Source organism: Heliangelus exortis, chromosome 18 (genome assembly GCF_036169615.1).
Source record: "Heliangelus exortis chromosome 18, bHelExo1.hap1, whole genome shotgun sequence".
Lineage (NCBI taxonomy): Eukaryota > Metazoa > Chordata > Aves > Apodiformes > Trochilidae > Heliangelus > Heliangelus exortis.
Genome location: NC_092439.1, coordinates 15144928 through 15171425, shown reverse-complemented (window position 1 = coordinate 15171425; position 26498 = coordinate 15144928). Strand labels below are relative to the sequence as shown.

The window sequence follows — 26498 nt, the reverse complement described above, 5'->3', positions numbered from 1 at the left end:
AGACTTGTTTCAGCCACATGAAAAGTGAGACTTCATTTTCTTTTTGTTTTGGGAATATCTTCTACATTACAGAAGTCATGGGTTCATTTTCTTGTTGTATTATAATATTATGTTTTATTTTCTTCCTGTCTTATTTTGCATCATTATGACAAAAAAGGGAGAACTGAAAATGGTGAAGATGGAAAATAAGGATTAAAGAAAATATTAGTGATACATTACCTGGTTCAGGTTTCTCTCCAATGCAGCTCAGTTTCCCGTTGGTGCAAGTGCTATGTAAAAAAAGATAATAGATATGGTTTTGCTTTTCCTTGTTAAGTTTCAGCTTGTTTCCTAATAAATTTGAAATAGTTTAAAAAATTACTGTGATTAAACAGAGAAAATGCATCCTTTATCAGAATAGCTTGTTCTAGTCAAAATTACTTTATGCCAGAGCAAATCAAAATATAGGTGTATTCTGTATAAAGAGAGGTTTGCTGTGTCCATTTGCCTGGTTAAAAACTGTCCTTCAGAATAACTCAGATTCCATTCAGGGTGGGAATCATCTGTAATGCGGTTGGAAAGCATCTTTCACCAGGGGACAAGTCTTTTACAGTCCTGGATGTGAAAAGTTGGTGTGGTGAGGAGGGAGAGGAATAGAGACTGAGTGGAATTTGTCCCACCAGAGTGAGGTTTGCTGAATTCATGTGGCAGTCTGTGTACAATCTTCCAGGCATGGATAGCTCTCACAATTTTTAAGGATTTGAAATTATTAGGGAGGGAAATGCATTTCATTTGAATAGATTGCATGGTGTGTGTGTGTTTTTCCATTATTCTTGCCCACAGCCCATGCTTTCATTTACAAATCACTTACCAGACAACACCATTGTCATGAGCAACTTCTCCGGAAGACAGAGGCATTCCTTTGTAGTAACAGGGACAGCTGGAAGCAGGGACACATTTGCCACTTTCATCCATGTAGGTTCCATTCATGCAGGTGCAGCCATCCACAGGGACAAACTTGATGCTGCAGGTGACATCGGGCTGGCTCAGGGAGCGGCAGCTGGGCTGGCAGGAATCCACGGTGTAAGTGTACTCCAGGGATTTGGGACACAAGGTGGTGTACTTGGCTTGGGAGTAAAAAGGAGAGTTACATTTCTAGTTCCTTCCAGTTAATGTACAAAACATTGTAGGGATGTAGGATAAAGATGGCAGTGTCTGGACATGGGCTTTGCTGGGGTCTTCCATAGTGTAATGTTGGTTTGGAACTGCTAGAGCAGAATTTCCCCTATAAATGTCATATGAATATAAATGTTTTGTCCAGATTAAAAAAGAAAATGTCAACTGTATAAATGCATGGTGTGGTTTTAGTTCGTTGCTATTTTTATTTTTTTCTTAAGCAGGTTGAGAAACATTCTATTTATTTTAGTCTTAGTGCAAGGTTATTAAGGGCAATGCTGCTTCCACTGGTTCTCACCAAGTAAACTAACAAACCCTCTTTTTAGGTATTCTCCCTGCTTACTGATTATCTTTCCTAGCATCCCATTCCTACTAAAACTTTTGGAAGTCAACAATATGCTTCAGACAAAATTTAACACAATTTACTGTGGGAATCCCTGAGCTCTGCTGGGTTATGGTGCAGAGGGGTATAGGTAGAACTTACTGCAGGCTTTGCTTCTCCACCCAGCCAGGAGAATTCCTTTCATGGCACAGGCCCTGACGTAGCTGGAAAGGGCAGCACACATGCACTCCTCACTCTTCTCACAGTTGCAGGTGTCAAACATGCAGTTCTAGAGACAGAGGATGATTTGTGATCAGCAGAGTCATGGCAAAGCCAAGGCATCCTCTGCTTCTTAGGTCATGAGAGCTTGAAGTGTAATTCACATGCACAAGTCGACATATCCCTGGTTTTCACTGGAAGATTTCATTGAGCCCTTTCAAAAAAGATTCTTTGCAAGGAGTGAGAGTAATTAGAGGTCCATAATTTAAGCAATTTTTTCTTGTTGTTTTCTACTTTTCCATGTGTTGCTAGGTTACCCAACTACCAGTTTCAAGCCACTTCCAGTTTCAAGCCACTGTACCACAGATGCTTAGACCAAGGATATTTGATGCCACCCAGCCTTTAAGGTTTTGGCACAGGAGCTTAGGCTCTTTGCATCCGAGGAACAAAGAAAACAATAACTCATTTAACATGTTGCTTTGCCAAGCAGGGTCACTATAATGTTGTTGTTTGTTGAAGGTAATCTTACAGATATCCAATAACAGAGAGACTTTGTAAAGTTCTCTGGCATTCTGTTTCAAATTTCATCATCTTGAATTCCTGGAACATTTTTCTTCACATCTTACCTAATCTCTTTGCTGCTTCTTACAGACATTTCTTGCTTTGTTCTTGGATATATGCAAAAGCCTTTCGAGAGCAGTTGAGAGCAACCAAGCAAACTGCTGGTTTAGATTCTGACTAAAGAGTTCCTTATATCTCAGGAGAGATGGCTTCTGGACTTTGACCTGGCAAGGAGTCTTGGGAGCCAAAGTTCCTAGCTCAGGCCTTTAGGATAGTACATAAAAGTATGGACAACTGGAATATGCCAGGAAATTTATCTTCCTGGGAATGGAAAGAAGGATTCCTTTACTAAGGAGTAATTATTAAGATGTGTAGAAAGGAACCCTTGGCTGGAAAAGATTAACCATGAATGCATCTCCTCCCAGCTGTCAGCTCCATCTCTAAGATGTCAGCATCAGAAATCTGAATGTTTGCCTTTGGACTGTTAATTAAGGCCAAGTACCTTCTGGTAAACTTCTGGATTCACTGTTGAGTGACATTCAGCAAAAGGTCCTGTGGTGTCAGAGAGCAGTCCACACCAGTGCTGAGCATACTCATCTGTGAAGTGAAACCACAATAACAATTTCTATTGCACTTCATTGCTTAAACTCTTGTCTCAGGGGAACTACACTTCCTGCAGAGAAAATGCAGAATCTCAGCTTTCCAATGGAAATCACTCTGCACTTGCAGACACCAACAGTCTGGCATTTCCTCTATACAGAAACATGAACTCTTCATAAATTCAGTGCTCTTAATTCAAATTAGCTGTCATGGAGTTAGCTGAATTTTGAAAAAGAACGTTCACATTGTCAATTAAAAATTCTCTAGTTTGTCTCAGAAAACAGAATAGTTGCTTCTGAATGCTCCAGATTATGAATTTCATTGTCTGAACTGGAGCCTGAGAGTTGTGAAGATCTGGGTTGTAAAGTCTGGTTCTCAGTTTACCAGTGGCAGGAGCAGAGTGTAAGGCTCCAGCTTTGTGTGCACAGCCCTTCTGCAACGTGACCCCAGGCCTCTCCAGGAATGGGGCCCTGATATACTAGAGAGTTCCAGATTCTCTTATGTACATTGGCAAAAAAACTGTTTCTTTTTATCCAGAGGAATATTTTTAGATCCAAAATATTATTCTAGTTACTATTTATTAATTGAAGAACTCTGTCACCTGATGAAAACAGTATGTGTGCACATGGTCCCCTGTTACTTGGGCTGAGTGCTTGGTTGTTGATCATCAGATTCCTTCTTTCCATCTCAAAAGAGACCAGGAGAGGTTACTGGGTGCTGAGCTTACCATTCTGTATGCTGGCAGTACAGGGGTTTTCAAAAGTATTTTTGGCATCAGGACAATCAGCCCGAATTTTCCAGGTATTGCCAAAGGCAGCTGAAGTACCCTCTATTACACCACTGGTGGTTTTGAAATCATCCATCTGCACATCATTGAAGTTTCCACAGAGACCTGAGAGGAAGCAGATGGGTGTGAAAATCTCCTACAGCATGAAGCAAAGGGATGGAGGCAGTATTAGGGTAAGGTCACTCACCACAGGTCTGCTCTTTGTGGGATGGGTCTAAGTCTATAAAAAGCTGCATGAGAGGCACGAGCTGAACCTGTAGCTGAAGGCCAAAGGTTGTTTGCAGAATGATGAAGAAAGATGAAGGTCTGAAGATGGTGATGTTTGCTGGGAACATAAAAAATAAGAGCTATAATTTCATCTGAGATGAGCAGTTTAAAGAACTGCTCCTTACAGAGAGGGATTCTGCAGCTGTGTTTGATGTGATCCTAATTTCTGAAGAACTGGGAAAAAATATCCATATAGAATTTCAAACCCAGCACCAACACAGTCTGTATAAATGTATAAATACATCAAACCTCTGCACTTTCTCTCAGGTCTTTTAAAATAAGGGAAGAACATATACTTCTGTAGCTGTTTATAAGATCACCTTTGCTTGATGAAAACAGCACAGCACGACTGAGCGGTCCAACCTGAACCTCTTCTCTCCTTCCATGGTTTGCTTTTTGTTTGGTTTAATAATATCTTAGAAGAACTGACCTGAGAGGAGCTACCCAGTGATGAATGTGCAGAGGGAACACAGGGAACTAACCAACTCAAGATACTGGAGTCCTGTTGCATATCAGAATTTTTCTTAAGGCAATGTTTCTATCTGAAAGTGTGCACTGATAATATTTGCTTGAAATGATTCTTCATTTAATTAGAAATCACTAGAATTAGATAATAGTTTTGCTAAAATTATGAGTTGAATTGGCAAACTGTATTACTTTAAAAATTATATATTATGCACTATTACAATACTTTGGGTTTGTTGCAATGTTACCAATCATAGAATTTGGCTTTAGATTAACTAATAAAATACCATTTTAAAGTAAAGTCTTCCAAAGGAACTTACCTGCAGAGAATGGCAGCTGTGTGTAGATCGTATTCACAAACACACTGCCAGAAGGCTGGATGATAATGTTCTGTTCACAAGAAAAAGCAATGATCAACAAGCATATTTAGGAAAAGCAGAACACTTTTCAAATGCTTTCCAGCTAATATTGTTCACAATAAAGGAAAAAAAGCCAAAGGAGGATGTGATGATGTTCTGATTCCTGTCCTATTTCTTGAATCTTTGTTACTCTGATATCTCAGATCAAGGAAAAGCCCAAAACCTAAATGACAAAAATATACCAGGCTGCTGACTTCTGAAGGACCTACTTTAGTCTCAGTTTTCTTTGAATGATATTGAAGCGAGATACAAAAAATAAAACAAATTAAAAATCCCTGCAGATTTCAGGTCCATGCTGTTCTGTGTCATTTGCAAACTGGAAAAATCCCTGCAGAATATTTGATGTGAGCATTTGGTACTCACAGTCTGTCCCCCGTTCAGGCTGACAGCTACACCCTTCAGGCAGGTCTCGGTGTCAGTGAGGCCACACTTGTGGATATCTCCCAGGACAGTGAATTCATTGCTGGCACAGAGCTAGAAGAAAAAAACCAAAGGATTTGTTATATTAAAATGTTGCTATGTCAGAAACGTTCACACCCCGGTGGCATTCCTAGGGAACTGAGCCTTTGAAAATATTTTAATATTATTAAATATTATTAATATATTATTTCTTCCTATGTCCTTACAAATATGCAGTCACCAAGTAACCTGGCATTCCTGCACTCTGCTGCCCATTCCTTCTGACATTCCAAGGGTAATTAGACATATTAGGCTGAACATTAAAACTTTCTACTGTTGAGGTGATGGAAGTTCCTGCTATTTAGCTAATACAAGTTTTATTCATCAGAGAAGAAGGAGGAAGGGCTCCTTTCTTCCCTGTTGTTTATGCTATTTACCTGGGAGAGGAGAGAAATTATTTCTACTTTCTTCTGCTCTGAATAGATTATCAAAAAGCCTGGTGATTTCACATTTTTTTAACAGGTAGGAAATACATGTTTAAATATGAAAATTAAGCTAAAAACCACTGCTCATTAAGTTACTGAATAAAGGCAAATGTTAACTTTTTGCATGGTTCTGATTTTCTCTGGACTGTTTTTTGGGAGCTATGGTCAAAGTGTGCCTAATGGCCAAGCTGTTACAAGGAAACAGACAAAATATTATGATTCTGGACATGTCTTATGATTTTCTTGGCATAATGAAGATTAAACTTAGAGGAGAGCTGAGAGACAAATTATAGCCACATGGAAATGTAACGACTGTGGGCATTTGGACCTTCTGTGTCTAAGTCTGGGGGTTTCTGTACCTTCAGAGCCCATGAGAATCTAATCAAAATCAAGTTTAATGTGTGTCCTGTTTTGAGAAGACCCCTCCTCAGCTTCCAGGCTGTGTCTGTGTCAGTGATCCTGGGGAGCAGCTGAGCTATGGGAGGGGAGGATGGGGCTGGTGACCCAAATGGATCAATCCCAGTGCTCCAGCCCATGGTGCTCAGTGTCATCAAAAATCTTGACTGATTAATCTAACATATTTCTAAATAGCCTCTCTAGCTCATTGTAAAGTTTTTATGGCTCTTGTTAACACTGAGCTTCATGAGAACAGAATTTTTTCTTTTTAAAATATCAAATCTTTATGAAAATTGCCAATCCAAATAAGCACAAATCCGATACAAATAAACAGCAAATAAAAATAAACAACTAATATACCTCAGGTTCTGAAATCTGTTGTCATAATTTTAGATATATCTACTCAGAATTCAGTCCCTAGTAATCTAAAATCTACAGTAAATTTTCGGTGATTTTGTAAGTCACAATTTGTAATTCAGGTTTTAGAACACATGGGTGACTTCTTAGCTTTTGGCTTTGAAGCCCTGGAGTCATATGGTTACTGGGAAAGACTGGAAGGTTTCTCATCTTAATGAAATCCCTCCTCTTCCATGAATTATGAATAATAATAATAATAATAATTCCCTTATGAAGACTGCTAGGCATACAAGCCTATATTAACTGTGACAAAAAGGATAGTATCAATGGATGCAATAAACATACTGTGTAGAAAGAAGTGGCTATAAAACAAATGACATGCACTATTTAATTAAAAAAATAGTGGAAATCAGATACATTTCATGAACCTAAATATTCACTGCATTTAAGAATGATTAGCAAAGAACACAAAACTACTACAAGATGTTTATTTAGTATAACCCTAACAGAGAGCCCCCTGAAAGCCATTTAAGGTTCTTAAATTTCAGAAAGGTAATGTGATTGCCAGTAGTTTTAATTAAGATAAAATTTTAAAAATTAAAATTTATATATACATATATATTCTAAAAATTCCTTCAGCATATTTCTTTAGCAAGGATTGTGATGCCTTTTTACCTTGGTTAGGACATAGCTACAGTCTCCAAAGAAGGAATAGTGTTTCTCATCAAAAGTTGAAATGTGGGAACCTCCTTCAATACTGCAGGTCCCAGGACAGGACTGGGTGACACAAGACCATTCTCCTCCAGCACAGGTACTGAAATGAAGAATTCACTTACTTTGGGTAATGCAGATGTAAATGAAATAAGGGACAATCAGGGGAGCTGAAGCCTTCATTTCCCTTTTTAAGCATTCATTTTGCTACCAAAGGAACCAGTATTGCTTGGCAAGCTTAGAATAAGTGTGGGGCAGGCTCATTTCTATCAGTGATAATTTTTCAGATATTGCTGATTGTTTCCAGTCTTGACAGCATTGAGTCCTGATGAACCCAGCACTCATTCTGTTGTATAGGGAGGATTATTTGCAGGAACATCCTAAGTATTCCTTGGAAAATAACATGGATGTTTGTGGTCCCTGTATCCATAGATAGAGGTGCATTTGCACACACTTAAGCAATAATTTTTCAGTCATTATAATGATATTGAAAATATCTGTATCATATCTTTCAAACATGCCTCTCAAATGAGCACATCCCACTCTGTCTGATACAACATGTCCCTGAATGTCACCTCCTCTGGAGGATCTCAGTGAGCATCCTGTCACACTGAAGTGGAGCAAAGAGCAGCCCATTTGCAAACACTTCTGGTATTTGAATTTCATTGTCTCCTTTAATTCAGTGGGCTTGAAACTGGAGTATCTACACCTAAACTCAGATTTTATTCTTTCAAGTGTAAGGAGAAAAAACAAGAAGTCAATATATTCTAAAAATGTGTAATGAAGGAACTTCGGTTGTTAAATAGCTCCTAGCTTCCTTTTAAGAGGAAATCAGTAATTTTTTGGTGTCTTCAGAATGTTCAGGTAATGCACTTTAAAAAAAAGTAGTATGAGAAAAGGAGTTTGTTACCATGATCTGCATTTAGATGAGAAAGAGGCACCAGGAGCATAAGTTTCACCCTCATAGGTACAGTGGCATTCTGCACGGGGAACGCAGCCAGCACCATTAATGTCATCAAACACCATTCCTAGGGAAATAAATGGTGTGTTACTCATTCTGTGCACTGCTCAACCTGCTTCTGTACAAGTGGTTGGCAGCTGTCCCAAAGCATGTTCCATTTCTTTTGTATTACACAGAAAATTAATAGAAAGCACTTCGAAATAACCCGATGGCAGGGCAGCTCCTGTTTAACCCCTTTGGTGGAGGTTTGGGTGAGGAGACAGAGGGCACCCTCAGAAAATCTGGAGCTGGGTGGAAGTGTTGATCTGTCTGGATGGGCCAAGGCCAACTCCGTGAGTTTCAACAGGGCCAAATGTTGGGTCCTGCACTTTGGCACATTTGTAGTAATCTGAATAGAAATGATGCGTGTATTGAGGAGGAAAAGTGGTTCTTACTTTGGTGATGGTAAGGATACAGAGAAGGAAAGTTGTTAAATGTGTACAGGGAAGTGTTGTGGTGGTTTTGACTGTGGGAAAGGGGCAGGAAATAAACTTGCCTGGAGGACAGACACATCCATCTGTGCAATGATCTTCACAAAGAGCAGATCTCTCCGAGTTGCTGCACGTGTCAGAGCAGGGAGAGCCACACTCCTGGTATTGCATGTTGAAAGGACACGATTTGGCTGGAAATAGAAAGAGCACTGTAATGCTACCTTTTCCTTTGAAACGTTGAGAGGAAACAGGATTTGCAAGTTAGCATGGCTTCTATCAGGAAGCAATGAGGAATCCTGGTTCAAGGGGAAGAGGCAACATTTTAAACTTTCTGACAGATCTTGAAAACCCGGAGTCATAGTCTGAGCATCCACATTCCCAAAGCCTTCAGTGTGCTGAGTTTAAACCTGATTCCATGAAAACGACATGCACCTTTATACAGCTTTAACCCTTTATACAGCTGCCTTCTTCAGGGAAAAAAAACAACTGTTGTTTGGAGTTCACTGGATCCAGGTAGGAATCCTGAGCGTAATTCCCTTCCCGGGATACTTACGGCAGAGTTCTGAGGTTCTCCAGTTGAGAGGCTGTCCCCCTGCATGGGCACACTGCCTGGAGTACTCAGCAAAGGTGTTGCACATGCAGAAATCAGCCATGGGGCTGTCACAGTGGCACAGGTCTTGCAGACAAGCTTCAATGTAATCCTCCACCCCAACGAGAGCGTTGCAGCCCGAAAATGCCGGGCTGGTCAACACTGCCTGGCAGAGAGAAGCCTGGGGGAGAGGCAAAAGAAGTGTTCAGAAAATAAATAGCTAATTAGCTAATAAATTAGCTAATTAGTATATAGCAGAAGAAACAAAAAGTCAATCTGGTCCAGAAACCTGAACCAAAAAATAAACAGACTGATCCGGACTTCAATAAACAGAAGTTTAGTGAGAAGTATTGCAGCAGGGCAAGTACATGCAGAGCTGCCTTGGTTATCTCCCTCTATCTTGAATTACTTTCAGCCCAGGTGACTTCCCAGGATTCATACACTTCCTTTGTACTGAGACATGCCCAGTGAGTTTATCTGTCTTAAAAATACCACAACTTCTCTTGGGAAGGAAATGCAACTTTTTAGCATCAAATTAGCGAAGACTAAAGATAAATTTAGGGGAAAAAACAAACCAACCAACCAAACAACAACAACAACAACAAAAAAAAAAAAAAAAAAAAAAAAAAAAAAAAAAACCAAAAAAAACAAAACAAAACAAAAAAACAAAAAACCCTACAGTCAAAGTCATGCTCTGTTTTTCCCAATTCTGACAGAATTTCTCCAAAGACAGCAGTAATGTATTTTACACTGAGAAAACAAATTTTGAGATGTTCTTACAAATTCAGCTGAGCAGTTCACCAGAACAGGTGAAGGAATGGGATCAGCACACTGCTCTGTGGGTCCATCCATCTTCTGCCTATTCCCAAACTCTATGGGAGTCAGTTTTATTTCTGTAAAAAGAAGTCCAAATATTAAAATAATATTTACTGGCTTATTGTCTATAGCATGGAAATACTTCCTTTTGGGTCAATATAACTGTGAAAGGCAAAAGGAGATGAAGAGGGCAAGCAAGGAATTGGATCCTAATTACTGAAAATTAGTAGAAAGGTGCTCATGGCAGGTCTGAAGTGATCCAGCAGTAGTGGAAGCAGCATTATACCTCTCCAAGCCTTGACTATGAGGAACTGACATCATAGACATACATAAATATCACTGGCTTTGCAGTTAATATTACCCACAATTTATGTTGCAATATACTGCTAAAAGAAAGGGAAACAAAACACCAATGCTTAATAATGTTTTTATTACTTACTCTCTGAAATAAATTCATTGCTAACTTGAATTCCATTGAAGTCCCCACAAAGTCCACAAGTTTGATTGGCATATTTCTTGTCCAGCTCCACCTAGAAGAAATCAGGGAAGAAAGTTTGAGCTCATGGTCATGTCAGCTTTGGTGGTGAAGAACACATCTTGCATGAGCATTGCTTATGTCCTCAAATTTGACATATTGCCATGTGGCAACAAGGTGGGAGGTCAGTGACCATCAATAAAAGCTTGGTTCTTGTCCTGTGGCTGTGGAGATCAGAGCATTGCCACATCTGGAATCTGAAGAATTCCCACTGTGAGATGGGAACATCATCACTGGGGATCTATTGATCCTCAGCCAGGCTTGTTGGGGAAAAAAGGGAAATGGGGATAGTGGAAGACAGAACAATACACTAAAAAGGGACACAAATCAAAAAATAACTAAAGCCTTCTGTCTGATTAAGGCTGCAGAGGTAAAAAGAGACTATTTTTCAAAATCCAGGCTTTCTGCCATGTTTGAGTGTTTTCTTACCAAGAGGGCATCCTCTTCATTCCACAGGAAGGTCAATCCTAACTTGGCAGAAACTTTCAAATAGTTGTTACTTCTTTGTATGAAGACTCCCATGTGGCTGTAGGGCATCTGAACCCTGGGGAAAGATCACCAGGATTCAGTGGGAGCAGGGACAAGATTTCCACTGATATCCTTCCTTACTCTGTTTGAGAACCTTCAACATGCACAGGTGAGGAAATCAGAGCAGTAACTAAATACAGACCACAAATTTAATATTTTTGCTCTTTTCCCTCAGCCTTGCTTTCCCTCCCATTCCTTTTGCCTGTCTCTCTATTAATAGTGTTTTGCTAAGTAAAGTGCTGGCATGTGTCTCATTGTATTGTTCAAAAAGGTGCTGGGAGGTTCTCATTTGTAATCAGTATGGTTCAGGATATTGCTGTTTACTCCCTAAAGACTTTGATAATAAAGGGACAGACTTTTCAGGCTTTCTGTGACATGAGTGCCACTCACACAGGTGTACTCAAGATACCCTTTAGACAAGCTCAGTGTTCACAGCTGCCACACTGCACAAACCACTGTGGGATAGCTGCCCAAATATTTACTCAGGTTTCACACCCTGTGGCAAAGTTAGTTCTGCTGTTGTTACATAAATAGCAAATTTCCAGACTAGCTCATGTTAAATGAGCACAGGGACAGGCAGCAGCCACTGCTTGACTGCTCAGTGACAGGAGGAAAGTCATCAAAAAATCCTCAAAAATCCTAATCTGGTCAAATGAACGGAAAGTGCAAAATTAAATGGAAAATTAAACACTTTGAATCCAGCTCATAGGATCAGTTGTATCTCTAAACACAGAGCTGTAGTGGTGAGGGAGCACTTGGGACAGAGCTGGTTGGAACACAGTGCACACAGGGATAATCTGCATTAAGTGGCACTTGGCTCACTGCTGGGACCTGAGCCCTCCTCCCGAGCTCCTGGGGAGCAATGTGAGCCCAGAGGAGGGTGAGGGATGCTCAGGGAGCCCAGTGGGCCCCAGGGTGTCAGTGTGGGGTTCTGGACATACGGGTTGCCATCCAGCAGCACAGAGCCCCGGGTCAGCTCGATCACTGTTCCCTCCAGCTTCATGATGACACGAGTGACCACAGTAGCATTTTCCACCCTCATCCTCCTGATCTGGATGTTGAAGTCTTCGTAGGGAGCTTTGCAGTTGGATGCAAAGATGTAGTTGCAGAGCCCGGGGAAGTAGAAGATGTCCCCATCAAAGGTCTTGAAGTGGAAGTTCCCCCAGGTGCTGCAGACGCGGCCGTTGTGAGAGGGGTTGCCAGCTGGGGATGCAAAACCAGCAGTCAGTTTCCTGGCATTTGCTGTGGATACCATCCCTTCATCTGCTTTCCCCCTGTATTTCTTTCACAAGCCTCTCTCCCCAAAGCCAGCCTTCTGGTTTCCTCCTTGCCAAGCTCTTTATTTACTGATCCATTACTCATTTTGTTCATTGTGTTTTATCTGTTATGCACTGGAACTGCACATCACAAGAGACCTCCTGGATAACTACATCCAAAGATCAGGTTCTGCTGCCAGCCATAGTCTACACTAGTGGTAGTGTAGAGCACTCTTTCCTAGTGGTATGAAGTTCTAAAGTTTCACCAGAAAAGGCATTTAAAGTCAGTTTTGAGGTAGCTGACATTCATAGAATCACAGAATCACAGAATGGGCTGGGTTGGAAGGGACCTCAGAGATCATCAAGTCCAACCCTTGATCCACTCCCCCCGTGGTTCCCAGCCCATGGCACTGAGTGCCACATCCAGGCTCTTTGGAAATATCTCCAGGGATGGAGAATCCACCCCTTCCCTGGGCAGCCCATTCCAATGCCTGATCACCCTCTCCAGAAAGAAATTCTTTCTAATGTCCAACCTAAACCTCCCCTGGCACAACTTGAGACCTGCCAGGGAAGGCTGCTTACAGCCACAGTCACTACCTGGGAGATTTTTGCCAGCATCTTCTAGAACATATTCCTGTCTCACACCTGCCTGGTTCTTGTGCCAATATTACACTTCACCCCAACAGGTTTCCAACTCCCTGCTCCTCTCCACACCCATTATAGAAATAACTTCTCTCTTCAGTCCTCATTTTCTTACAAGCAGGCTCTCCCATCTCCCTCATTTTCCTCCTGGTCATTCTCTGCATCTCTTCCAGATTTACACTCCCCCTGTTTGAACATGGTAAGGCAGAGTTGTACCTGGCACCCTAGATCAGGTGTCTCACCAGTGCTTTGAACACACAGACATTTCCTTCTCTTTAATGAAAATATTGTGCATGCTTTATCTCTGTATTATATATATATAATATCATAATTTTAATTTTTTTTACAACTGCCTCATCTTAACAAAATTCATCCTAAATACTGGAGTCACAGTTGGATTATCCTTGCTACCTGATGAACTGGTGGCTTTTTTTGCTTTTTTGTTGGCTTTTTTTTTTTTTTTTTATTATGATACTAGAGGATCTTACAATATATCAATCTCTTCAGTCACCCGAAGTACCACCTGTTTTATCAGTAATAGCCCAGAGCCATCACATTTGTCCAACCTACCTCTTACTTTCAGTGCGTTTTGCAAAGGTGGAATGATTGTCACTTCTGGGGATTTAGAAGCTGATGGGAAACATAAGAGAGAAAAAACAATCAAGTTTCATCTTACTAGAAATCCTAAAAATGGATGGAGATTGCATTGCCTGGTCAGTGATTAAATCTCTTGTTACTCCAGTTACACCCTAGGGGGAAGTTTTTGCAAGGTGTTATTGGTGGTTTCTCCACATTCTGATTTTCTGTACATTTCACTAACTCCAGCAGCTCCAGCTGTCCTTGGCTGTAGTTCTTCCTTCCATTATTTTTTCAGTACCCCCATCTGGTCCTGGTACTGTTGTTCTGAACTCAAAAGCAGCAACCTGATCCTCAGCAGTGCTGAGGTGGTAATGCAGAAAAAAAATGTTCAGGTTTCTGTCTGAACCTTTGTCTTTCAGTGCAGTTAGAAGCAGAAAGTTACTGAAGAATATTAAATAAGAATATTAAATGCTGAAGAAGAGACACAGTAGCTGGTTTCTTCTTCTGAAGCCCATATCTCTTTTTTTTTTGGTGTTTTTTTTTGGTTTTTTTTTTTTTTTTTTTTTGGTTTTTGTTGGTTTTTTGGTGGGTTTTTTTGGGTTTTTTGGGGGTTTTTTTGTTTTTTTGTTTTTTTTTGTGCTGCAGTTCTGCACAACCAACTTAAAGTAGATGTTTTTAAAAAGCAGTTTAAATTGAAGTGAAACTTTAATCATGGGTCTTTCATTCCAAATGGTTCTATTGGTAGCACCCAGCCTTTGATTTTCCACGTCCACATCCTGTGTTTTCTCTTTGTTTTCTTAGCAATGGAAGGGGCAGAATACTTAGGGAACCTGCAATGTGAGTCTGAGGAACCGATGCAGTTTCTCCCTTGCAAGTATCAAAATTGTAGAATCTGACTTCCAAGCTGTAGCTTGTGCAATATCTTGACTTCTTCATTTAGACCAAAAAAATATCACTAAGATGAATACATGTTTTAGGAACACAATCTCATTTAGTTTTGATCTAAGGATTTTCACAAAAAACATACACACTGCATTCCTTAGCTGTCTCTTTTAATTTTTGGTACACTCCCAGTTTGTGTAAATCACTATTTTAATTTGACTTCACAAATTGCAGGTTGGAGGGCAGGTTTAATGATTAATTATTTCAGGCTGTAATCACTACAGTACCAGTCAACATTGTGTTTTCCCACCCTTATTTTGTTCTGAAGAGTTTTGGTGTTTGCTCTGTAAAGTTGTGCCATGAATGTTCTGGTAGTGCTTGATTATTCCCATGTTTAAGGCAGTTCCAGTTTTCTGATTGGATGTGAGTGATGCAGTCATCTTGACACACCATAAAAAATGTATCTTTTATTGCCTACTATCAAGCACTTTGGTGCTATGTATATACACACCTCTTCTGAAAATAGACTTTTAGATGGAAGGTTTGTGCTTTTCATGAAATTAGAGATTAGATAACTGCATCATGTCAACAGAAAAGATCAGCTGGGCCAGTTCTCTGAGCAAGTCCTCAAGTTTAGAGCAGTTGGTATTGGTCTTTTTTAATATTTTATTATTTATTTTCTTTGGGGAGAGAAAATATAATCTAGGTAGGAATAAGCAGATTCTAGCAATCTTGTTATTTACCAGCTTAATTTGGGACAAAATCTTAGAAATAGATCAGCATAAAAATAAAAGTGCTCACGTTTTGGTCGCTGCAGGAGGGGTGGAGAAACAAACTTTGAGTTTGCTTGTTGCTCATCATCCTGGGCTTGAGCTGCATCAAGAAGAGTTGGGGAGGAAAATGTTAATGCCTGATTTTCTTGAGTTCCCTCATCATTTCCCAATTACATCTCTTTAAACAGTAACTAACCATGATGGCCACGTTCCACCCACTCAGCTCCTTCTGTGATAACGTGAGCAGATTCTTTTTCTGCTATTGTCCCATTACCCTGAGATACCCCTCTAAGCTTTTCAGATACAGGACTTAATTTTCTTTCTTCTTATGGTCTCTGTGTGCTTTAAGCATCAGTAAAACAACTTGTCTAGGCAGAGAGCTTTAAAAATAGGTCCCTCTTTCACAGAAAGGATTAATTTTAGAGTTAGAGGCCTGATCTCTGCCCTCTCTCACTGAAAGGCCAATACTCTGTATTTTAGAGTTTCAAGCAGAATTTATAATAAGTGGAAGGAAAATAAATGCATGAGCCCCACAGAAAGAAAAAAATCTTTCCAACAAATAGGTTTGTGACTGTTGATTTTGCCCTAAAGCTGAAGTTTTTCTTTCCAGTGAAGAAATAATTTTTCATTCCCTTACACTGCAACAACAGAATAAGAGACACGAAACCTGCAGAGGCCAGAGGGGCTTTTAATGCATCACTTCAGGAGAGTTCACCAGGGGAGAGGTTGCAGGGGAGAGGATGTGGATGCAAAAAGGCAAAGATGTGGGCTTTAGAAAAAAAACCAAACCCAGCTACTGTGTCTCTAGCATTTCATATTCTTCAGAACACTGAACAGGCAGACTCAGCCTCCTGCTGCATCCCCCCAAGGGCACTCCTAGAGGGGATGCTGCTGGGATCTCCCTAAATTCCTCACTTTTTGTATCCCCTGTGGGATGCAGCTGGTGTTGGGAGGGCACAAAATGCCTGTTTTGAAGTTTGGAACCATTCAGTGCTCCTGGGATCCTCTTCTCCACTGGCCTCAGAGACCTTTTTGCATCTCCATGCACTGTAGGGCTCCAAAGCTTTGCCTCATCCCATGTGCAACACAGATTCCCATTTCCATTGTCATAATGCTGCAATTTGGTTCTTTTACACTTTGCAAGTATTAAGTGCCTTCTTAAAATATTTAAGGCATTTCCATTATTTGAACCCCATCAAAACCAGCCCTGTGCTCGAAGCTTTCACACAAACTCATGTGCAAGAACAGATGAACTTTTAAAATCTGTTGTCTGCTATTTTTCAAGAAAAATCTTTTTTTTTTTCCAATACTACATCATCAGCTGATAGGCATAATATTTCACAATGCATGCAGGCAGACTCCACATTTGTACCTTTTGGCTTGTGCATTTAGTAGTGTTGTACCACCCTGGTGTTGTCATCAAAAGCTAAATGCAAATCTCGAGGCATCTGGGTACAAATGTGAGTTCTGAGTAAGGTACAAATGTGAGTTCTGAGTAAGTTCCACTCAATTCAGTGGAGCTGGAGAAAACAGGGTGAGATTAAGACTAGAAATTTTCAGAACAGTTAATTTCTTCTTCTTCTTAAGGAAGCATTTGTAACAGAAAAGAACATCTTGCACAAACGTTTCAATAGCTTCACAATATAAGGAAAAAAAAAGGTTTCAAAGTCTGAAAAACGTTATAAATTCATCCAAACAGTAACAACAGCAATAAGTTCATCTTCTTACCTTTAATTTGTATGCAGAGAAGTGCTAGCACTGATATCCACAGTGGTATTTGTGTCCCCCCACCTGTACCCATCTTCTGGAAGTCTGGTAGAAAGTACCAAACCACCTCTGAGGAAATACCTGTTTGCTCCTGAGTCTTATATACTGAGAGGGTAGGTTTTGGCTCAGTTCCCAGGCTGTTTCACAAGGTTCTTAAAAGGTGGGGCTTGAGACATTTCAGTTTTCCTTTGCAGGTGCATGGGTAAATAGAAGATGCTCTGACTTTCCTTCAGGTATTTGCACTCTAGGAGGAGTCTTCTTTCTGCAGGTCTTTTTTTTTTTTTTTTTTTTTTTTTTTTTTTTTTTTTTTTTTTTTTTTTTTTTTTTATGAAATATCAAGATGTGAGCAAGAAGAATTTTTGGCCTAGCTTATTTTTTCCAAATTGTGATTTGTTACAGGATAAGTACAATTTAAGGCATTTCTCATTGATTTTGGAGCAGGAGATTGGAATGAATCCCTTTGCTGTTTTTTATTTGCCCCCAAATTGTAAGTGATGGCAACTTAATATTTCAATATTTCAAAAACCCAAGGAAGTTCCATCTGACACAGATTTCTTTAATGACTTTGCACCTGTGTATGTTGCCTCTTTGCATGGGAAAGTGGAGAAATCTTATGCCCTTTAAGGCAATGAAAACCCTTCAGCATTACAGCATGGGTGATAAGGACCTTTCCTTCTTCATGTGGGCACTTTTAGTGCTGCTTCAGGTGTTTTACTGCTGAGTGAAGATGATTTCACCAAAGTAAATTTGATTGATTCAACCTACAAAATAAAAATGGAGATTTTCTTAGAGATTGCTGTTCCTGGAGACAGAAAAAGACCGATTCACAAGGATGGCCTTTGAAATGTTCCTTATCGTAGGAACAAGGAGTGCAAACAATGTTTTGTAAATGTTTTAATATATTTAATATAAATATATTTAATATTAATATATTTACAGCTATATGACTTTGGTGAATTAACCTTTTAGAGATTTTAACCTGGGGTGTAGATAAACAGTCTTTCAGTAGGACAGATTTCCCCATGGAATCGAAGAAGGTGGTACTGGTATGGTCTCCATATTTTCTGGCTTGATGGCAAGACATAATTAGGTTTAAAACTGGGAATGAAATTCCCAGTCAGATGGAAAATATATTTTTGGAAGGATGGTGAGATACTTCTATGGGTTCCCCAACAAGACTCAAATTTCCATAATTGGTGGTTTTTAAGAGCAGGTTAAAAAACATCTGAGAGAGGTGTAAGTGCTGTTGATAGTGCCATGAGGCAGAGGAACAGACTAAATCTCTATTTGAGATTCCTTCAGACATGATTTTCTATTATTTTTTTCCTAGAAGATAATACATAGATTTAGGAAGTCAATTTAACATTGAGAGAGAAATAAAAGGAACTTTTTTTTCCCCTTAGCATTAAAAAGAAGCAATAAAAAGATCTTGCCTTTCTTGAACCTTTTAAAAGCACAACTGTCTGCTAATATTCTTAAAAAGTAACATGACTCCAAAAAATTGGAAGTGTTGAAGAAAAAAATTGGTGGATTCAGTCCCAGTTGTACCTCTGGCAGCTTTAACATACAAATGTGTGCTACCTAAATGAGGAAAAGGACTAAAAAAAAACTTGTGCATACAGAAATATGTGCAGTGAAAATGTAAGGGCAATGAGATATTGCCTCTAACAATTATTATCAGAGTTCCAGGATGAAGACCTAAAATAGAAAAATTCTAACAGATATAACAGGTACATAAGCCAAGTCATCATCAAACACCAGGGGCAGCTCAGCTGGGTGACAAACAGACGCTTGTTCAGTGATTCTGCTGGTGAGAAATAAAATATGTTTTATGAATCACTGCATTGCTTAGCACTGAAAATCAAGTCCTGTCAACAGTTGCTATGCTGCTGTTTCATACACACAGCTCCACATCTCCTGCATGGCCAGGGAAGTCCTGGGACCTCTCACAGGTCCCATTTTGGTCACTCCTGATGATTTTTCTTTTTATCACAAAGTAGGATAAAGCTGGTGTACAGGTAAATTTAACCCTTTGCCTGATCTTTAGGGAACCATCAGAAATGCTTCCCTAGAGTTGCATTTTTGCCTGAAAGTCTCAGATTTCTTATATCACATTTTCCTTACACTCCCAGGTAGTTTCTGCATTTATTAGTACTCTGGCCATGTTAACTTCCAGTAACTTATGTGATTCTCTTCAGAAAATATTATAAAATATGTCAGAACACATAAGACTTGCAAAAAACTGAAATTTCCAAATATTTATGATAAGTTATTTCAGTAGTATTACTGATTATTCAAAGAAATCATTCTTCTTCAGATTTAATTTCCCCTCTGCTCACTCAGGCACAGACAGGTGACATGGGAGATTATTTTAAGTTCCATGTCCAGATCTGTGTAACTGTTTGTGATCAGATCAGTGTACAGCTGTCTGCAGAAGTATTGATATGGTAGAAAAATGGATGGATGTGCACATTTATTTTTTTAACAGAAAAGATAAAATATTCTGACCCTGAATTTGATCTGAAAATCCCAATGCTGCTTTCCATAGCTTTTATTTTTCATGGGATCGTAATCCTACTCTCTGCACCTGCAATATAAAATTGAATTAATTATTTCAGTAAAAGTCATTAGCATTTTCAGATCCATACTTTTAAATCCTACAGGATCAAATGCTCCACAGTTATAATTCTTGCATCTTGCTCATGATTTCTGAATCTGGTTCTTCATGAGGGACTGCCATCATTTATTTTCCATATATCCTCTCTGCAGAATGCAACTAAAATGTCACCGCCAATTTGTTTCACTTTCAGACAGAGTAACAACTGAAACCAGTGTCTTCATTTCTATTTCTAGAGGACAGAATGATAGACTCATAGAAACATGAAGATGCTGCCTACCAGTGCTAGATTGGAATAGTTTCCTTTTGAGGGAAAGATTAAAACACTTATAACTGATGAAAACTTCATCACTTCCTCTGTGCCAGCACTAAAATTTAATTTCATAAGGATCTGGCTGCTGGGCTTTTCTCTGGCTGGTCCTTTGCCTACTTCTGAGGCTTGGTTTAAGCTCCAGGGTTGGTGCTGGGACATTGGGCTTTGCACTATGGATGAAGCAACATTCTCCTTGTCCCTCATTGGTTTTGCTCTGTGCAAATTCAAACCCAGGGGTTTTTTTCTGAAAGTTTCTACAGAAAACTGAGGCAACTGATCAGTTTCTGCTCCAAAGTTTTTAATTAAAATCATAGGTGCTTTCTAAACTACATGAGGATGAACAGTATGTATGTTATAGTATGATGTGAAATAATCCATCTAAAGTAAGGCTATAATTAGAGACTAGAACAGGGGTAATGCTTAGAAAAAACAAATTGAAAAAACATTGAAAAAGCTCATTGAAAAACCAAATCAAATGAATACCTGGGATCAATACCTATTATTATCACAATAATGTGAGAGTGACCCAGGTTGTGCTGAGTGGTCTGCAGGGGTATGATAAGGTGTTTTCCCTGGCTGAACAGCATTGTTCAGCCCATGCCCTCCTTCACACCTTGTCTGCAACTCCAGTGCCAGATTTCACATTGTCATTTCCAAGACTTCCACACACAGAATTCCCCTTCTTGGGACTGGCTCCCTATGCCCTCTGCATCATTGCTGTTCCTTTGCTTCAGATCTACCCACAGTCACTGCTGCTCTGCAACATCCTCTTCATCTTCTTCTTCCAGTGTCTTTATCTTCTTTTTGACATAATCAGTGGAAGACAACTTGGGATTTGTGCTTTTTTCAGAACATTTGTCATTACATCCAATGCTCTGTGTTCAGTGCATCTTCCCTTGGTTTCAGGAATGTTCAGCACTTCTGCACATGCAGTCTCAGTGTTTCAAGCCAATTACCCAGAAAATGAAGAATACACAGTTTAAAATTATTATTGTATAAATTGATTGACATATATAATATAAATATGATATATATGATATAAATTGATTGATATATATGATATAAATTTTTTAGCTGGCGTCACAAGTGAATTTTGGGGCACTCAAGCACCTGGATACCCCTCCTGCTCTGCTCAGACTTTCCCTCATTTGGTGACTTCAAATTTAAGTTTGAAAACAAAAAAAGCAAGCAGAAAATCCTAAAGACAATTTTACCAGAAAGATCCCTGCAGTGCTTCAGGTAAGAGAAAGTTCAGCAGAAAAAGAATGTGTATCCCATACCACAAGGCATATAAACCCAGAGCAGGGTTTCCATGCTGTCTGAACACATCCAGGATATGTCTGTGTATAAAATGGATAAACACTTAAGCCTCTTTATAGCCTGTAAACACAGACACCACAGCTGTGCAGACTAATATTTGCAATTGGTATTACAGACAAAAAAAGATGTGTATGCAGACACTCGAGGGCATATTGACTTTGTGCAGGGGGTTTGCTGCAGGGATCCCTCTGCTAGCAAGAGCCAAAGGAAATTTTTAATAGGAAAGGATGGCATTGTGTTGATCCAAGGCTGCAGCCAGGAGGAGGTGACTTTCTCTGGAGAACTCATCCTGCACCAGTGTGCTTGGGATCTGAGCTGCTGTCTCTGTCCTGTGAGAGGTGGGCACAGCAGCACTGCCTGAAGCCTGATAAAAGCTGTTGTGTGTTATATTAGGGCTGTTCCCCCATAAAAAAAAATTAAATTAAAAAATTGGACTTTAGAAGCAATTGGGAAGTATTTGCAAGCTCAAATCCATGGTACATCCAGCAAAAAAGTGAGTGAAAGAGTCTGAGCTGTGGATCAAAACCCTCATCAGTGATGCACAGCCTCAAAAAGTCTGCATTATATTATTCTATAATATATCTGCATTATAATACTCAGGTGGGCAGAGTTCTGCTGAATGACACCTGATGCCTTTGTAATTATATAAGCAGCAGACTGTGTAACAAGTGTATATACACATAATATTCATTTGGGGTTTTGTGGGTGTTATTTACTGGTATTTGGTTTTGTTCGGGATTGGTTTTTTGTTTGTTTTTTTGTGTGTGTGGTTGGACTCAGAGATCCTGTCCAACCATGACTGATCTGTGATTACCACTGGCAGTTTCTGTCAGAAATCTTCTTTGTGGAAGTTGTACAGTTCTTTCTCCACTTACAAATATACCCTTCGTTTCAATCTGAAGCAGATTTTCTTCTGACACAGAAAGTGCAGGGAAGATACAATAAAATACATGTAAACAGAGACAAACACAGAGAAGAAAACAAAATCCTTTAATCCATGTAAGAGTCAAGACTGCAAAAAATAATTTTATATATAATTTTATAAATTTTATATCTATAATATATCAATTTATGTTTATTAAATATATAATTATACATAATTTATAATTTAATATGATTCTATAATTTTATTATTTTATATAATAAATTTATAGTTGTGGTATAAAACTTAGCACATCCCACTATTTCAATTCAAGTATTGTAATGTATTGCTTATCAAAATATGTTGGGGAATAGTTGGGATTTATTACCTTTGGTTTATCTATTGCTAGATGAGGCACAGCAAGGTAGGTGTATCCAGTCATTTTTGATGAACAGTTTAACACTCCTAGGAGTGTTTTTCAAAGCTTTATTTTTGTAGTTTGTATCTTTAAAGTGAAGGTCTTGTGGTTCTGCAGCTGAGATGCCAAAGTGTCCAGCATCACATCTAGAAACAAACTATGAAACTATGAGACTGTGAAACTTGCAGTTTTAACAGATATGTGCAACATCACAAAGAACTATCCAAGCTGTGGGAGAAATTGAACCCATTTTAACATGGTGACACCTCTATGCCACATGGATCTCCAGACAGTGAGGGAGAGGACTCTGGACATGCTCACAGGATGCTCTCCCACATCCTGGAATCCAGGTGCTTGATTTGCACCCAGTGCAGCACTGGGGAGCTGGAAGGTTCTTTTCAGCAGAGAGAAGAGGAAGTTCTGATGTGATCTTTCCAGAACCTGAAGGGGCTACAAGAAAGCTGGGGTTGGGCTTTGTGCATAGGGGGGTAGGGAGAGGACAAGGGGCAATGGTTTAAAACATGAAGAGGGATGATTAAGGTTGGATATTAGGAAGAAATTCTTTAATTTGAGGGTGGTGAGACTTTGGCACAGGTCGCCCAAAGGCACGTTTTGACTTCAGATCACCTGCAGTCATTACTCATGTCTGTAATCCTTCCTCATCCCCTCAGAATGTGTAGGGGAGGGATCCTTATGGGAAATTCTCATTTCCCTGGGCTCTGTGGTGCAAGTTATCACAGACCATGGTTTCTAGATATATTCTCTAAACATGCATCATGGAGGTGACTAACTGGTTTACATGGTTTGCTGAGCTGAGCTGTCATTCTTCTTATCATTTTGGAATGCCAAAGTATGATATAAACCAAGAATGCTGTCAGACTTGAGCAGCCAGCTTTGTCCTGTATTGAACATTCAGTACGTCAGGGGATGGATTGTCTCCTGACCTCTTTTATAGTGAGTTTTTTGGCTTTATTGATCTGAAAACTATGAAAATCCTTATCTGTTGAGATCCATTGCTGCCTGGGACTGGCAGCTGGGGTTGCTTCTTCATCTGTTGTACGTAAGAAGTATGTTGACTGAAATTTCTTCCTTTCACCTTAAATGACTGCCAGAATGATGGATGGATAGAGCACGATGCTGCTGCTTTTTATTGTCTGGTTCTTACAGAGTATCTTCCCTACCTCTGCAGCCACTGCAATGGCCAGCAGGATGTCTGACTGCATGGACACAGGATTAGAAACAGAGTGAACTGAGAGAATCCCAAACCTCAGCTCTGAAGCTGCTTGGGAAAGTAAGGCTGAATTATAAACTCTTTATAGTCACCATAGAAATAAAAATATTGATATTTCTAGGTTCCCTCAAGAGTCTCAAGTTCACCTAGTTTTCATAATAAAAATGACTATTTTAGTAATTTTTAATTAAGTATCTAGTATTTAATTTCTAGAGGATGGTTTGTCACTTCATTTCCTCCTCTAGATGTTCCAGTACTTGACCTTCTGTGTCTCATCTGTCTCTTGATACAGTGGCCGCTGTAAGGTGTAGTATGTGGACATTTTTTTTGTCAAATTTTATCTTCCTGAAACATTATCTTCCAACATAATATTATCTGAAGGCTTTGTGTGTGGGTGATTCTGACACATGCTTGTGGGCTGAAAGCATTGCACAGGTACAGAATAGAAGTGTAATGAATCCTTTTGTGCAACACAGCAGAGCACATTGATCTCTTGTTTAAATTGCCCCACAGATAGCTTGAGGAAAATATCTTTCAATTTTTCATATGTCTTCTGGATTTTCCTCCCTTCTTTTGACAATAAATCCTGTTGTTGAATAAGTTCATATAATTTTGGGAGAGAAATCTTTTGACTGTTGACTCAAACTGAGCTCAACACTGTTATCCATTCCCCTCTTAATAAAACAGGAATGTTGTTACTTTTTCTGAAAAATGTTTTGGACCCTACAGATAGAAAAAACATTGCATTATTTATGATATGCACCAATGAATGCATCAAATGCAGATCCTACAAACTCTGTGCAGTGGATGCTGAAGGGCTCTGAAGAAAGCCTGTCCATTGTAGAATTAACTACAAGATCATGGAAATGGCTGCAAAAACATATTTCTAACTGTTTTGGAAACTGAAAGTGAAGTGGGGTTTGTAATTGAAGTTTATCTCAGATTAATATTGACACGAAGGGTTGTCTTCAGTTATTATCCTTATCAATGCAATAACATTTTTGATTGTTGTCATGAAATGAGGAGACATCTTTTCCATCCTTACAAGAAGGAAAATACAGTCTGCTATAATCTATAATCTACTCTAAGAAAGAGACAGGAAAACTTGGTGTATTTTAGATAGCAGACAGTGAGCTCTGAAACTTTCTGAAAGAAGCCCGATTGAGGGGGCTGTCCATGTCCATTTTCTGGTTCTGTCCAACAAGAAGAGAAACAGGAAAAGTAAGTTTGCTTTTATGGTGTGGATCCTGCAGTTTTGGAACTCCTTTGTATGCTCATTTGTTCTCTCTGAATCATTCTTGCAAACAGGTGGGGAGCGCTTTCTTTTCTTACAGGTTTTGGATTGGGTTCAAGACTCCAGGAAACTCACATCTCTCACCCTGCTGCACTTTCAAAGCAACCCAGTGTAGCTCAGTTTTAAGCTGTGCAGAAATAAACTTGCATTTGGGTTCCATGCTTTTCCAATGATATTCCAAATAATCTCCAGTACGCTGTCAACAGAGTCCTCAGAGATCATTGTCACCATTTTTGTTGAGCCTTCCTCTGTATCCAACATTCTCATATACACTTCTTATCCTGTCATTTTTTTCATTAACTTAACCAATTTACATTTAACTTAGGACAAATAATTTAGGCAAACATCAGCTCTTGGCTCAGAGATTCCCAGCAAGAGGGAAATGTCTGCATCTATGGATCAACTCTTCCAGTTGCTCTGTGCTCAGGGCTGTTACATGGCAGGGACTTATTTTCCTAACAGAAGTGGTGAGGGCAGGAAGCATCCAGACATCAGCAGCTGAAGCACTGCCCAGATGGACACGAAGTTTACCAAAAGATTGATGCTAAAATTTGGCTGAAATAGGTTTCACTGGTTGCCAGTTTTCAGCTCTCAGGAGCTCCGTTCAGTTTTATCTCATCCCGAGCAAATGTGGATCAGATCAAGACAAAATTCTGTTTTTAAGTGAAAAAGTGACAGAAGCCATTCACTGGTTAGGAAGCATTTGGGTTTCATGTAACCAGGGGTGTTTTGATCCCAGTGGAGCTGGATCATGCTGCCTTGGGCATTTCAACTTGGGTTTAAGGGCTGCATATAAAAGTCTTAGATGGTTTTCTGGTTTGTCTTGCAAGTTTTATGACACTTGGTGCTAGGAAGCTGTTTATGCACATTGTGACTTGAACCTCCCTGTTTGAATCAGGATTAATTCTCTCTACACTGATTAAGGTAGCAGAAAAAATACAAGACGTTTTCATACTGCAAGCATTTTCCCTTCCAGTGGTTCCAAACTGAACTTAGGAGAATTACTGCGAGTTCATACTGCGAATTTTTTACATTTTCTCTCATGCAACATTATAATAGCCTGGATTCTTAGGCAGTAGAAACAGGATTCAATGCACCTGACCTATAATGTCTTCTGATAATTAAACTTTGTTCACTGATGGATTCCTTTGCATGTATTCACAAAACTTCTCAAAAGCCCAAAGCAAAACCTTTGCTCAGCTTTGCCCTCATGTCTACAGGAGAAATGATTCCCTCTGGGCTGTGCAACCCATGAAATTCAGGGGTACTGGGAGATGATCCAGTTGATTAAACGATACTTTCACAAATCACTTTTGCACTGGAGAAGATAGGGGAAGGTAGGGGAAAATTGCATGGGATTGAATATGAGTCTTTCTACCTTCTGACTTTCTAACTTTCTAACTGCAAAAGGAGGGGTGGTCAGGTGTCAGGGATGGAAGGTGGTAAGCAAAATTAGATATCCACAGGTGGCTTCTGGCTCAGAAATTTAAAAATCAGAGGCA

General features: G+C 39.5%; 1 protein-coding gene across 32 annotated transcripts in view; it reads right to left on the bottom strand.

The window, feature by feature from the left end:
* LOC139804605 (mucin-5AC-like) overlaps window positions 1–17014 on the bottom strand; it is a 284635-nt gene extending 267621 nt beyond the window's left edge. For all 32 annotated transcript variants that reach the window (XM_071762020.1, XM_071761996.1, XM_071762004.1 and 29 more), the window contains exons 1-19: window positions 16903–17014; window positions 15203–15274; window positions 13511–13570; window positions 11984–12245; window positions 10944–11058; window positions 10419–10509; window positions 9944–10056; window positions 9128–9344; window positions 8640–8765; window positions 8054–8171; window positions 7108–7246; window positions 5159–5269; window positions 4697–4766; window positions 3832–3969; window positions 3585–3749; window positions 2760–2854; window positions 1640–1766; window positions 851–1106; window positions 220–269 (exon numbers count right to left, since the gene is read on the bottom strand). In XM_071762020.1, coding sequence (XP_071618121.1) covers window positions 220–269; window positions 851–1106; window positions 1640–1766; window positions 2760–2854; window positions 3585–3749; window positions 3832–3969; window positions 4697–4766; window positions 5159–5269; window positions 7108–7246; window positions 8054–8171; window positions 8640–8765; window positions 9128–9344; window positions 9944–10056; window positions 10419–10509; window positions 10944–11058; window positions 11984–12245; window positions 13511–13570; window positions 15203–15274; window positions 16903–16975 — 2398 coding nt within the window. In that variant the 5' untranslated portion in view covers window positions 16976–17014. The remainder of the gene's footprint in view (window positions 1–219; window positions 270–850; window positions 1107–1639; window positions 1767–2759; window positions 2855–3584; window positions 3750–3831; window positions 3970–4696; window positions 4767–5158; window positions 5270–7107; window positions 7247–8053; window positions 8172–8639; window positions 8766–9127; window positions 9345–9943; window positions 10057–10418; window positions 10510–10943; window positions 11059–11983; window positions 12246–13510; window positions 13571–15202; window positions 15275–16902) is intronic.
* Window positions 17015–26498: the final 9484 nt, after the last annotated feature.